Raw genomic sequence first — 12,781 nt, 5'->3', positions numbered from 1 at the left:
GTGGCCATGCTGCCAAGGCGGCACAGGCAGAGGCCTCTGCTCTCTTGGCACTGGGGGAGCTTGGGAAGGTGTCGATACAATCAGGAGTTTGGGTCCCTCCTGGTCCCAGGAGTCAGTGGTGGATCCTTTGGGGCTAAGGGCCCCGACAGGGGAGGCATGTCCACATGGCTTTGGAGTGGCAGGTCGGCCCAAACTGGGTCCTTTGCCCGATGGCCTTTCTAGCCCAGTTCCGAGGAGCCGTGCTTCTTTGTTTTCTTTCTGGGCACCAGAAACAGGGAGCAGTGCTGGGTGGAGCCTGGTGCTGGGGGTGCACTGCTCACTGAGGCCAAGGTACTAGGGGAGTCTTGGCGAGATGGCTTGGAAGCCAGACAACGGACAGCCTCCATGAGGAGAGCCCGCAAATGAATATCCTGCTCTGAGTCCTGGGTCGAAAATTTTTACAAATATGACACTTGTTCTTCACATGCGATTCCCCCAAGCACTTGAGGCAGCTGCTGTGGGGGTCACTTACAGGCATAGGCCTGTTACAGTCCGTACAGGGCTTAAATCTGGGAGACTGGGGCATCCCTTGCCTGGTGTGAAGTCCCCGCTGGGACTCTAACTTCTAACTCCTAACAACATTTAACAACTACTTAAGACTAACTACTATAAACAAACTATTTACAAGGCCCTAAGGCTCTAAGTCAAAAGAGATGAAATCACTAGCCCTTGCTATGCAAGGAAAGGAGCTCCAACTAACCACCACGGGTGGTAAGAAGGAACTGAGAGGACGTAGGGCTGGCGGGGCCCGATATACTGACGCATGAACGTGGCATTCAAGGGGGCACCACAGCTGGCCCTACGGATACCACCAAGGCAAAAATTTCCAACGACTGTGAACATGGGCACAGGCCCACCTAGAATGGAATTGACATGAGCAAGCCCTCGAAGAACAGAAATATTTAAAACATAATTCACACACAGTTTTGTGATACAAATAGCTACAAATTGGATTGAAAATATCAGGCTAAAGCAAAAAATTCTGGCATTCTATAATTTAATTTTATTAGAGCTTTCAGAAATGTTAGACATTTATAAAATACTCATGCTAACAGTACTAATTTTGCTCAAGATTCTCTTACAGTTTATCTGAACCCTCCTTTTTGTCTAAACTAGATCAAAGTAAAACTGCAGGCAATTATTTTATGCACTGTACCTGGATTTCAAACAGCAGTTTACATACAAGCTGTAAATCTCTGGTAAGACTTATCTTCCTCCTATCCATCCTACTATAGATTTTTACATGGTTCCATCTACTAGGAACAGGGCCGGCTCCAGACCCCAGCGCGCCAAGCGCGCGCGTGGGGCGGCATTTTGCCGGCAGGGCGGCAGGCGGGTCCGGCGGACCTTCCGCAGTCATGCCTGCGGGAGGTCCAACGGAGCCGCGGGGCGACCGGACCTCCCGCAGGCATGACTGCGGTGGGTGCGCTGGTCCTGCGGCTCGTGTGGACCTCCCGCAGGCATGACTGCAGAAGCTCCACCAAAGGCGCGGGACCAGCTGCACGTCTGCGGGAGGTCCCGTGGAAGCGTGGAACCGGCGCCCGGCAGCGCGAGCGGTGCGGCGTGCCGCCCTGCTTGGGGCAGCGGAATTCGTAGAGCTGCCCCTGACTAGGAAGCAAATTAACAATCAAAACCAGGATAAAGGACCCCAGCTCACCAACTTCCAACTGGAGCTAAAACTTCTAAAGCAATTATGAGAGGGGGTCGCCATGTTAGTCTGTATCCACAAAAACAACGAGGAGCCTGGTGGCACCTTAAAGAGTAACAGATTTATTTGGGCATAAGCTTTCATGGATAAAAAACCCATGTCTTCAGATCCATGCAATTTTTTACCCACAAAAGCTTATGCCCAAATAAATCTGTTACTCTTTAAGGTGCCACCAGACTCCTTGTTTTTCTAAAGCAATGTCTAACTCCTCAATATATAAATGAAAGCAAAATTCATCACCCAGGAACCCCTTAGTGGAGAATGAGCAAGACTACAATAAGCCATTACAAGTCAGTAATTTTCCTATGTTGTTAAGTTTCTTGTCTCTGCATCCTACGATGGAATCAGGGTGGATAAAAATGTTAACTTAAAAAAAAATAGATTTTGTTGAATTAAATAAAACACATTTTTCTTTAAAATAACCATTTAAAACTGAATTTGAAATTATGATAACTAGTAGTTCTGCATCCTCTCACACCTAGTTCTTACTCAGAAATTGGAAGAGGAAAACAAGCTTTCCTGCTTTTTCAACTCCCAACTGGTTTCTTAACTCTGAATGAACGAGTCACTGAACTGAACTAGCTGAAAAAGCTGCAACGAAGAAAATATTCTCTCTGCACCTACAAATAGCTGACAAAAGCTAGTTTAGCACTTCAACAAACTCTGTTCTAGTAGCTTCCACCAGTTCAGTGGTTTAATGTAAAAGATTTTAATAATGATTGTAAGTTAGGCCGTAACATAGGTTCTAAAGCATGAAGGACATGGAGAACAGAAACAGCCAGTTCAATTAATTAACCACAGATACTTATATTGTTTAACAAATCAGTTGGTTTTAAATGCAAAACATTGTTACTTGATTTTTTCTTATGTATCAGCACATAAGACTGTTTAGTAGTTAAATAAAACTATGAAAAATTTTTTTTTGCGCATTTAAAGTCCAATTTTCATCCAGTTTGATACAAATCCTGAATTAAAGAATCAAGTAAAGAAGAAATGTGTTGTCACATTTTCTAACATAAATGTAAAAAATATGAATCTGAATAAATGTATTTAAGCTCTATACTTGCTTAAATTTAAATATATGTATATAGATATAGCATATCCCCTTGGCTAGCTAAAAAAATAGCAAATTTAGTATAAAGGCTATATTTAGTTGCAAATCAGCATGTTTTAATGGTTGCCAACTGATGATTTAAATCAATTTGTTTTAAATAATCTACCCTGAGCAGAGGTTGCAAGAAAGGATTCCAGGATCTGCCAGAAGCGGACTTGTTACCCAAAGGTTGTTTTGTAAATGGCTTTGTGGTCTTAACAGTAGAGAGCACAGTAATGAAGTCTGTGAAGTATCTGAAAAGTTTCCAGGAATTCCCGGTTTAACTTAGTTATCCTCATACCAATAGTAGGATCTTGTCCATGTGGCCAAGGACAGTAAGATTTCATGACAAATGAAGCATGAAAGACACCATGAGGGGGATTGATGTTCAAACTCACACCTGAGAAGAAGGGACAGCCCCGTAGCTGTTAAGGTACAAGATCCTTGAACAAATTTTCCTCGACATCCGGACAGAAAAGCTGCACCACCCTTGGAGAATCCTACTTACAAAACCCACAGTGGTAGAAGATTTCCTCCCCACCGTTTCCAAGAGCTCTGTGGCAAAGTAGTCCATGTAGGTGGGGAAGGGCTCAGCAACTTGCTGACTGGGGAGAGCTCTTGGTAATACCATTATTAGAAGGGGAGAGCAGCTCACATTAGAACCAAATCTGGGATAGGGCTGTATGGGTGTGTGTCACATCCCCTATAGTAAGAGAAGGTTCTATCATTCCATAGGGGCTTAGGGCTGCTGCCCCCCCTCCCCCACACTTTACCTTGCAGGTCAGAGAAGCTTTGGGGGAAAGAACCTTGACTCATGGAGTGGGGGGAAAAAGAACATCTTAGCTATGGAGAGCCTGCATTCGGATACCAGCCCTCTGATTCAGCAGGATCAGAGCACCTGGAGATGAGCTAAGGCCTGCATACAGGCTTACACACTTTTAAAGGCAGGACGCATGCATCCAGTCCTTGGTAAGATTATTGAATCAGAACAGGGGTCACCACATTCATAAGGGAGGAAGACTGGAGGAGGCAGCAAAAATATTAAGATGTGTAAGGAGGAGACTCTCTCGAGGAGTCTGTTGTGCAACTGGGTTGAAAGTCAACCAGCAAACTGAGAGAAATTCCCATCTCTTCCACTTACTTCACATTTTCTTCACATCTTTTTTTCCCCCTAGGGAAAGGCCAAAAATGTTAATATTAGTATATAGGTTGCTTCCTATATACTAACCGCTTTTCCTCCTGCTCTCCAGTGCAAGGACTACATTGCAGAATGGGGCCGGGGAGAGAACCTTTATGACAATACTGTATATTTGTGTGTACACCCGCCCCCCAATAGTTTGGACCTGATTTGAACTCTGAACGGCCTTCCTTGATGTACATGTGCTCCATCCCTCTATCAGCTCAATGATTTGTTTTGTTTGGGAGAAATAAGAGTCCATTTCCTCCCATGATATTCTCATGCTCTGCTTTTGGATAATGTGTGAAATCAATTTCACTAAGAGGTTCTTCAGTTCAGCAAGATATAAAAACCAATAGGTTATCTGGACATTTGTCAAAGGAAAGCATTACCACATTTCACACAATAGGTCTACTTGCCTAGCAATCCATTTTCAGTCTCAAATGCAAATTTGACCCTCTCTACTTGTAAAGGGTCTTCAATAACCTGTGAAGGAAAAAAAAAAAAAAGGGTTGGTAGAACTTAGTGTTATGTGAGAGGTACTTGCAAGGTGGTCTCCATGATAACCATGGTCTCAGGTTCTTCAGATTTTTGTGTTCTAAATCATAGAATTGTAGGACTGGAAGGGATCTCGGGAAGTCTTCTAGTCCAGTCGCCTGTACTCAAGATAGGACTAAGTACTATCTAGACGAGGGGCGGGCAAACTTTTTGGCTTGAGGGCTGTGTCGGGTTTTGGAAATTGTAAGGAGGGCTGGGTAGGGGAGGGGGTCGTGGCCCAGACCCCACCTCCTATCTGCGTCCCTCCCCCATCCAACCTCCCTGTTCCCTGATGGCCCCCCCCGGGACCACTGGCCCTTACACCCCTCTCCCCTGGGACCCCTGCCCCTGACTGCCCCCCCGCTGGCCCATCCAACCCCCCCTCTCATTCCTGACTGCTCCCCTGGGACCCCGCCCCCATTCAACCCCCCCTGTTACCCCCCCCTGTTCCCCACCCTCTGATCGCCCTGACCCCTATCCATACCTGTACCCACAACCACCCCCCCGAACTGCCCTGTCCTCTATCCAACCCCCTCGCTCCCTTCCCCCTTACTGCACCACTTGGAACACTGGTGGCTGGCAGCACTATGCCATCACCACTGTGCAGCACAGATCACCGGATCCAGGCCGGGCTCTGCAGCTGTGCTGCCCCAGAAGCTCATAGCCCTCCTGCCCAGAGCACTGCGCTGGCAGCGGAGTGAGCTGAGGCTGCGGGGAAGGGGGAACAGCAGGGAAAGGGCTGGGGTAACCTCCCGGGCCAGGAGCTCAGGGGCCGGGCCGGATGTGGCCCACCTCTGATCTAGACCATCCCTGACAGGTGACTGTCTAACCTGCTCTTAAAAATCCCCAACAACAGAGATTCCACAACGTCCCTCGGCAATTTATTCCACTGCTTAACTACCCTGGCAGTTAAGACATTTTTCCTAATGTCCAACCTAAATCACCCTTGTTGCAATTAAGCCCATTGCTTCTTGTCCTATCCTCAGAGGTTAAGAAGGACAATTCTTCTCCCTCCTCCTTGTAACAACCTTTTATGTACTTGAAAACTGTTATGATCCCCTCAGTCTTCTCCAGACTAAACACACCCATTTTTTCAATCTTCTCTCACGGGTCATGTTTTCTAGACATTTAAATCATTTTTGTTACTCTTGTCTGGACTCTCCAATTTGTCCACATCTTTCCCGAAATGCGGGCACGCAGAACTGGACACAATACTCCAGCTGAGGCCTAATCAGTGCCGACAAAGTACCGAAAAAGAGCGTTTATACATGCTGACTTTTAGCGACAGCTGCGTGGTGTAGACAAGCTATCAAGTTGATTTGATATGATTTGTTCTTGACAAATCCACACTGACAGCTACTTATCACATTATACAAACATCACACTAGGTGTTTGCAAACTGACTGCTTAATTATTTGCTCCATTGTATTTCCAGGTGCTTTCCAAGAACTTAAGCTGACTAGTCTATAATTACCTGGGTCGTCCTTATTCCTCTTTTTATACATTGGCACTATATTTGCTCTTTTCCAGTCCTCTAGAATCTCTCCTGTCTTCCATGACTTTTCAAAGATAATCGCTAATAGCTCAGCTCCTTGAGTATCTTAGGATGTATTTCATCAGGCCCTGGTGACTTGAAGACATCTAACTTGTCTAGATATTTTTTTTAACTTGTTCTTTCCCTACTTTAGCTTTTGATTCTACTTCATTTTCACTGGCGTTCATTAACTTAGATATCTAAGTGCTACTAAACTTTTTGGTGAAAACAAACAAAAAAAAGTCATTTCATATTTCTGCCATTTCCACATTGTTATTGTTCCCCTTCCCCCGCTCCCAGTGAGTAACAGGCCTATCCTATCTTTGGTCTTCCTCTTGCATCTAAACATGGCTGAGGGGTGAAAAAACATTATCTAAAGTTGTATCTGTTCTCTCATTACCTCTTATGTCTCTAGCTCATTTAATCTTGTTAGGTGCCTTGGTCTTTCTAATTTTGTCCCTACATTCTTGTGTTATTTGTTTATATTCATCCTTTGTAATCTGACCTAGTTTCCACTTTTTGTAGGACTCTTTGATTTTCAAATCATTGAAGATCTCCTGGTTAAGCCAGGATGGTCTCTTGCCATACTTCCTCTCTTTCCCATGCAGTGGGCTAGTTTGTTCTTGTGCCCTTAATAATGTCTTTTTGAAAAACTGCTAACTCTCTTGAACCTTTTTTCCCCTTAGACTTGCTTCCCATAGGATCTTACCTACCAACTCCCTGAATTTGGTAAAGTCTGCCTTCTTGAAACCCATTACATTTATTGTGCTGTTTTCCCTCCTACCATTCCTTAGAATCATGAACCTGATTCTCTTCAGGTCCAAAATGAAAAAACAAGACTTGTAGCATTTCAATGACTACTGCAATACTGAGTAAGTAACACAGCTTACAATAGACAAACTCTCAGCTGAAAGGAGGAAAGATTACAGGGTGTGTGTCTCAGAACTGTGACCACCATAATAATGCCTTCCTTCAGTCAGGTATTTAAATGTAATCCAGCCTGCTTGGGCAGTGCTTCATATACAAGTCTTTACTCTTCACTTACCAATATCTCATGAAGTAACTGGAATATGTTCTTCAGTTCATGAGGGGGGGCAGTTTCCAGCTGATTCTGTATGTTAGAAATACAAAATTCATCAGATGGTAGAATACACACCAGCATAAATTTGATGTAATTCAGTAATAGTTCAAAATATGCCAGATAGTTAACATTCCTTCTTTGTAGTTTACAAAAAACTGTTAGAACTATTTATTTGAACCTTAAATCCTAAAGGAAACTCCTAGGAGCGTACAGACTATACTTAAGATCCCCCCAAAATATTTAAAGCCCTTGGAACACAACCCGAAGTTCAAAGCCTGGAACAGACCATATGCTGAAAGTCTACTTTGATTAGCTTTGTACCTTGATGAAATGTAGCACGGTGAAGGAAAAGTGCTCATTACAAAAGCAACAGTACACCACCATCTCGATGAGAACTGACAATGATCCAGTTAGCTCCCGTAACGCATGCATCACCTAATGGAGAGATACATATATCATTTCAACATAGCTACAGTATTACTCTTAAAAGCTATAGTGTTATGGGATTTTTTTAGTATCCTTCAGGGATATAATTTTGCTTCCTACCCCAAGGTGGCCAGGTCAGTCCACCCCCAATAGCATTCCATAACATTGCTGCTTTCCATCTCTGCTAAGCTTGCCTTCAACAATAATTTTGCTTGCAGCCCACTTATGAGCTATGTTACTGAAATTTCCCAGTGTAAAAAGGCTGAGTTGATATTTTCTGATGTGTGTTCCAAAGGCTAAAATGTTTGTTTTATTTCTCAAGTGTAGTGGTATTGCAAAGAACCAACATAACCCCAGCTTTTAAACACACTAGATGTGGAGACATTTAGCACAATAGCTACCTCCAGTAAGTAAGGCTTCCCCTCAGACAGGAACAACAAGGCTTCCACTTCTTCATGGAGGGACAGAAGCGGACCTGAGACAGTGATGCTAAGAGGTGGACGCTGTTTAAAATTACCAGGAGCTAAAAGAAAAATAGAACACAACCCCATGGATATAACACTGTTCTGCACTTCAAAAAACACCATCATTTCTGTGACAACGTTGGGTTTGCTGCAATCTCTGTTGGCAGCAAATAGTTTCCAAGAACCTTCATCTCAAATGCTGCACCACATACAATATGAATCACCACACAATCACTTAAGCACAGAAAGTGAACCATTTATTACAGTGTCAGCATCCTAGTGACAACTTAATAAAGTGCTAAAAGACCACAGCAAACGAGTTTACTTACATACATTAACCTTGGATACTTTTATCTCAAGTTTTAAACACAATCACTACCACCACATTCAAGTGTTACAACAGAATTTAGCACCTTTCTAGTACTTTAAAATCTCAATCTCATCTCAAAGTTTGGCAAATTTAACAATTCTGTTCAGTACTGAAACGTTTCTTTCAAATGAGGGAGAGGATGTCTCTAAAGTCCCACTTCAAGCACTGAGGATCCCAACGTTTGTCTTTTTATCCCTTCCACAGCACTTAGTTTAACAGGGGTGTCTTTCCAGCGGCAGATGGCTGGATACTTAACCGCTTATTTAACTTTACCTAATAATTAAATATCCTTTTGAAAAGGATACGGAAAATGCAAGCAAAGTACAAAGTTGAAAGCTGGTTGTGTCTGGTACATGGTCCAGACTGGACTGACATGGCTTAATTCACTCATGCTGGTAAAACTCTCTTGGACACGTGGATGACAGGGTGCTATGAAAATGATATATTCACACATTCCTAGAGTGCTAGCCATATTTTTAGTTCACCATGGTATTCAAGAATCTCTACATGTACACAAATGAAAAACACGTGGGCTCTGATGTACATCTCACACACACACTATTGGTTTCAATGTTCAAGGTAATTTATTTCCCTCAATGACGACAAAATTAGTTCCCTCCACAAATGTAAGATCATCTCAGCAAAGTGCCATATAAAAACTGAAAAGTAACTCTTACCCACATTCCTCTGTGAGGAGACATCAGAGTGCAAAACAAGTAGTGCCACAGTATTGTGAAGGAATCCAAACTCCCGAGCTTGTGCTGAACTCCACCTGCGGTTCTGTTTGGCAAAGCATAGAGCAAAATATACATCACTCCCTACTTACATCGGTAGTAACACATTCAAAGCCAAGCTTCTATAAAACTTTTTCTTCCCTGGATGCAGTGAAACCTTCCTGTACTACATGTAATAAAAACCCACTCAATCCATCACAGCTACGAAACATCAATTCATTCAGACAAAGGTGGAGTTTAAGCACAGATGTAAAGGAAAATGATAAAATAATCAGAGGAATACGCCTTTTTAAACCTCATGAAAAGTTTGTCCTCTGACTTAAGCATATTAAAAATATGGGAATAGTCAACCTAAGCACACACGACATACATGCCATTTAGGTGTTACCTGGTTATTTTGCCGGTTGGGGCCAAGGAGAAAGTTGATCATATGCCTTAAAGCAGAATGTCGGAGAAGAAGATTGCTAGCCCTTATACCCTGCTGTCAAAAGACAGAATGCAAAGTTATATTGCTGTACAGATAAAGAATTATGGTTTTTAGGAGCAAAAGTAATTTGCTGCACAGGCTAGACTCTAAATTCCCTATTTACGAAGAAAGTGTTTCTCTATCAATAAGCTACACCTTCACGTAGCAAGAGCACTGAATAAAGGATGCTTTATGAAATTCTTCTTTAGTGGTTTGTAAGCTTTGTGTGCCTTTAAAACAATTACAAACCATGCTGTGATGTACAGCACCATCCTCTCTGCTATTCAGCTTTCCACTGCAAACCTTTCAGCCTATTTCTTTAAATATTGTCAAATTATTGCATTTAGACTTAAGCAACACAGGCAGGGTTTAACATGTATACATTGCTTGTATTTCTATACTCTTCTGTCCCAATCTAGTGTTCAAAAGCCATGTACTTTACAGAGATAGGAGTTTTACTCATTTGAATTCTGGAAAGTTCTCTTTACCACTGTTTTCTTAAATAGGTTAGAGTATCCAAAACCGGTTCCTTTTCTCACGCCCTTTTAAATTAAAATAATTTGAAAAGCTATTAGTTCATTTAGTTACCTTGTGTACAAAGTTGTTGAACAGGAAAAAGTACTGTGCACAGTTTTTACAGTTCTCGGGAACATCTTTATCCAACAGAGCAAGTAGCACCTCCATCAACTGATGTAGACTTTTTAACTGTCAAAAAGTAATATTTAAATTAACGTGGCAATTGTCTACTGTGTAAATCATTCAAAACACCCCCTGTTAAGGTTGAGGGCTAGTTAACATCACTGTGTTTATATTCAGATGTACTTATTGTGATGAGAAAAACCAAACCAGGATGAAGCAAAGTCAAAACCTGCTTTCCCCTTTCAGACAGTAATATTATGTACATTATGAAAATGAAAGCAAAATATCAACATTCAGCAGAACTTGCTCAGAGAAATGGAATTTGGCCAGCTGTGTCTCATTGGGCCATTTAGCAGACTTTCCTTATAGGCTTAATTAGACAACTTCCTAAACAGTGGCCCCAAAGGGGTAGGAACATCCTCCTCCCCATGAGAGAGTTATCTTAATCCATCACACAGAAGCATTCACTGAAAAAGTCCATATACAAAGTTAGGAAATTAATTTCTGCTGTGAATTGTAGTCTGGCAATTAAGATTAATTTAAAAGCCCATTGGCAATGCATGGAAATATGCTAGCAGCACAGAACGGTGATCATATTTTCTCAATTTCTCTTACAACTCGAGGACAATTCCATGAGAGAACGTCTAAATTCATCTTTTCCACCTGGAAAAAAAAACTATTTAGAAACTACTCCTTGTTTCATATTTTCTTGCGGTTTCTCCCTGGTGGTATTACTAGGGACAGTTGCATGTAAGCAGGAACACTGAAAAAGCTCACCTACTGAGGCGAGCTCACCCAGAGTTAATCCTCTAATCACCATTGCATTTATATTCACTTCAGGGTACTATATTACGCTGATGTCAGAGACTTCTGACTTCAGATAAGGAAGGGGAAGCAGTTGCAGGTAACTCAGATTCTGAATGTGTGTACACCAGACTTGGTAATATCAAAAGAGAATAAACCAAAACATGACAAAGAATGATTTCCAAACGATGTTTTTCAATTTTTTTGTGTGGTGTCAGCTTCTCTTTGAGACAACATACTTGAATGTTATTTATATATTTTTACAGGGAATACTGTGTTTTAACTAAACTTGAGCTCTTAAAATTGATGATTGGTGATCCCTCAATTTCGAGGATGATCTCGATCTCTACCATGGATTTACATATGGGTCCTGAGATGACTCAGGAGTCTGATCCTGGGATGGCAAATCCGCCTGCAATAGGTACACATTTTGTGGCAGCTCAGAGGCTTGCTGGGAGCAAGTTATTTCTTTTTCCTTCCTCCTCTCTCTTTTCGGCTTCGAGGGCAAGGCACTTCTCCTCAAAGTGGGCCACTGTCTGATGGAGGATATGATGCCACTGGGGTCGGTTGGTAGCTTGCTCTTCCCAGCTTGTGAGGTCCACATCAGTTTTCTTTGTGTCTTTGTAGCATTTCCTCTGACCACCATGGGATCTCTGACCACGGGTGAGCTGTTTTGGGAGATGAGAGTCTGGCATCCGCACAGAATGTCCAACCCTGCGAAGCTGGGGCATGAGGATCATTGCTTCCATGCTAGTGACATTGGCTTCAGCGAGGATGCTGACGTTAGTGCGGCGATCTTGCCACTTGACGCGAAGGATCTTCCGACAGCATCGTTGGTGGTATCCCTACAAACTCTTGAGGTGCTGTCGATAGGTCACCCAGGTTTCGCATCCATAGAGGAGTGTAGGAACAATAATTGTCTTATAGACCTGGATCTTGGTGTCCTGCTGTAGGTCACGGTCCATGAAAACGCATCGGAGCAATTTCCCAAAGGAAACACATGTGCACTGGATCCTGTGGTGGAGCTCACTCTCGATTTTTGCATTTTGAGAAAGTTTTGCTACCTTGATAGCCAAAGTGCTCAACTCTCTCCAAAGTCTGACCCTCGATGGTGATTTGTGGTGGGTCATGTGCAAGGCCTGAAGCAGGTTGATCGAGCACTTTAGTCTTCCTAATATTGAGTGAGGGTCTAGGCTTCGATAAGCTTGTGCAAGAAAATCCAGTATGGACTGAAGGTCATTCTCAATGTCTGCGAGAATGACACAATCATCAGCATACTGAAGATCAGTAATGGATGCCCTGAAGACTTTGAGTGGAGACGTTGAAGATTAAAGAGCCAACCATTCATTCTATATTGAATGTCAACTCCATTGGGGAGGTGATCTTTAAACAAGGACCAAAATGACTGCTAAATAGATGGAAAACAGGGTTGGGGCAATAATGCATCCTTGCTTAACCCCAGTTCTTATGACAAAAGGTTCCATCTCAAGGCCATTACAGAGAACCGTAGCAGTCATCTGATCATGGAGAAGCCTTAGGAACTTAATAAATAAAAAATTTTGGCAGCCAAATTTGGCCAGCACCTTCCATAGGACTTCATGATTGACCGAGTCAAAGACCTTTCTCAAATTGATGAAAGCCATGTACAGGTCCTGATTTTGCCCCGAGACTTTTCCATCCTCTGTCATCTTAAAATTAAGGTGCATGTC

General features: G+C 42.7%; 1 protein-coding gene across 4 annotated transcripts in view; it reads right to left on the bottom strand.

The window, feature by feature from the left end:
• Nucleotides 1-12,781, bottom strand: part of USP24 (ubiquitin specific peptidase 24) — a 109,909-nt gene that overhangs the window by 7,778 nt on the left and 89,350 nt on the right. Inside the window, exons 56-63 of one of the 4 annotated variants that reach the window (XR_005583521.1) lie at nucleotides 10,218-10,334; nucleotides 9,552-9,644; nucleotides 9,107-9,209; nucleotides 7,997-8,118; nucleotides 7,491-7,604; nucleotides 7,134-7,199; nucleotides 4,437-4,503; nucleotides 3,982-4,011 (exon numbers count right to left, since the gene is read on the bottom strand). Coding sequence is in view for 2 of the 4 variants with exons in the window: in XM_039483808.1 (XP_039339742.1) it covers nucleotides 4,437-4,503; nucleotides 7,134-7,199; nucleotides 7,491-7,604; nucleotides 7,997-8,118; nucleotides 9,107-9,209; nucleotides 9,552-9,644; nucleotides 10,218-10,334 (682 nt within the window). In the remaining 2 variants the exon portion in view is untranslated. Of the gene's footprint in view, nucleotides 1-3,981; nucleotides 4,012-4,436; nucleotides 4,504-7,133; nucleotides 7,200-7,490; nucleotides 7,605-7,996; nucleotides 8,119-9,106; nucleotides 9,210-9,551; nucleotides 9,645-10,217; nucleotides 10,335-12,781 lie in introns of those variants that run through there. The other 3 variants (XM_039483808.1, XM_039483809.1, XR_005583522.1) reach the window with 3 other exon arrangements.

This window comes from Mauremys reevesii, linkage group 8, assembly GCF_016161935.1.
Source record: "Mauremys reevesii isolate NIE-2019 linkage group 8, ASM1616193v1, whole genome shotgun sequence".
Taxonomy (NCBI): domain Eukaryota; kingdom Metazoa; phylum Chordata; order Testudines; family Geoemydidae; genus Mauremys; species Mauremys reevesii.
This window is presented reverse-complemented; position numbering and strand designations above follow the sequence as displayed.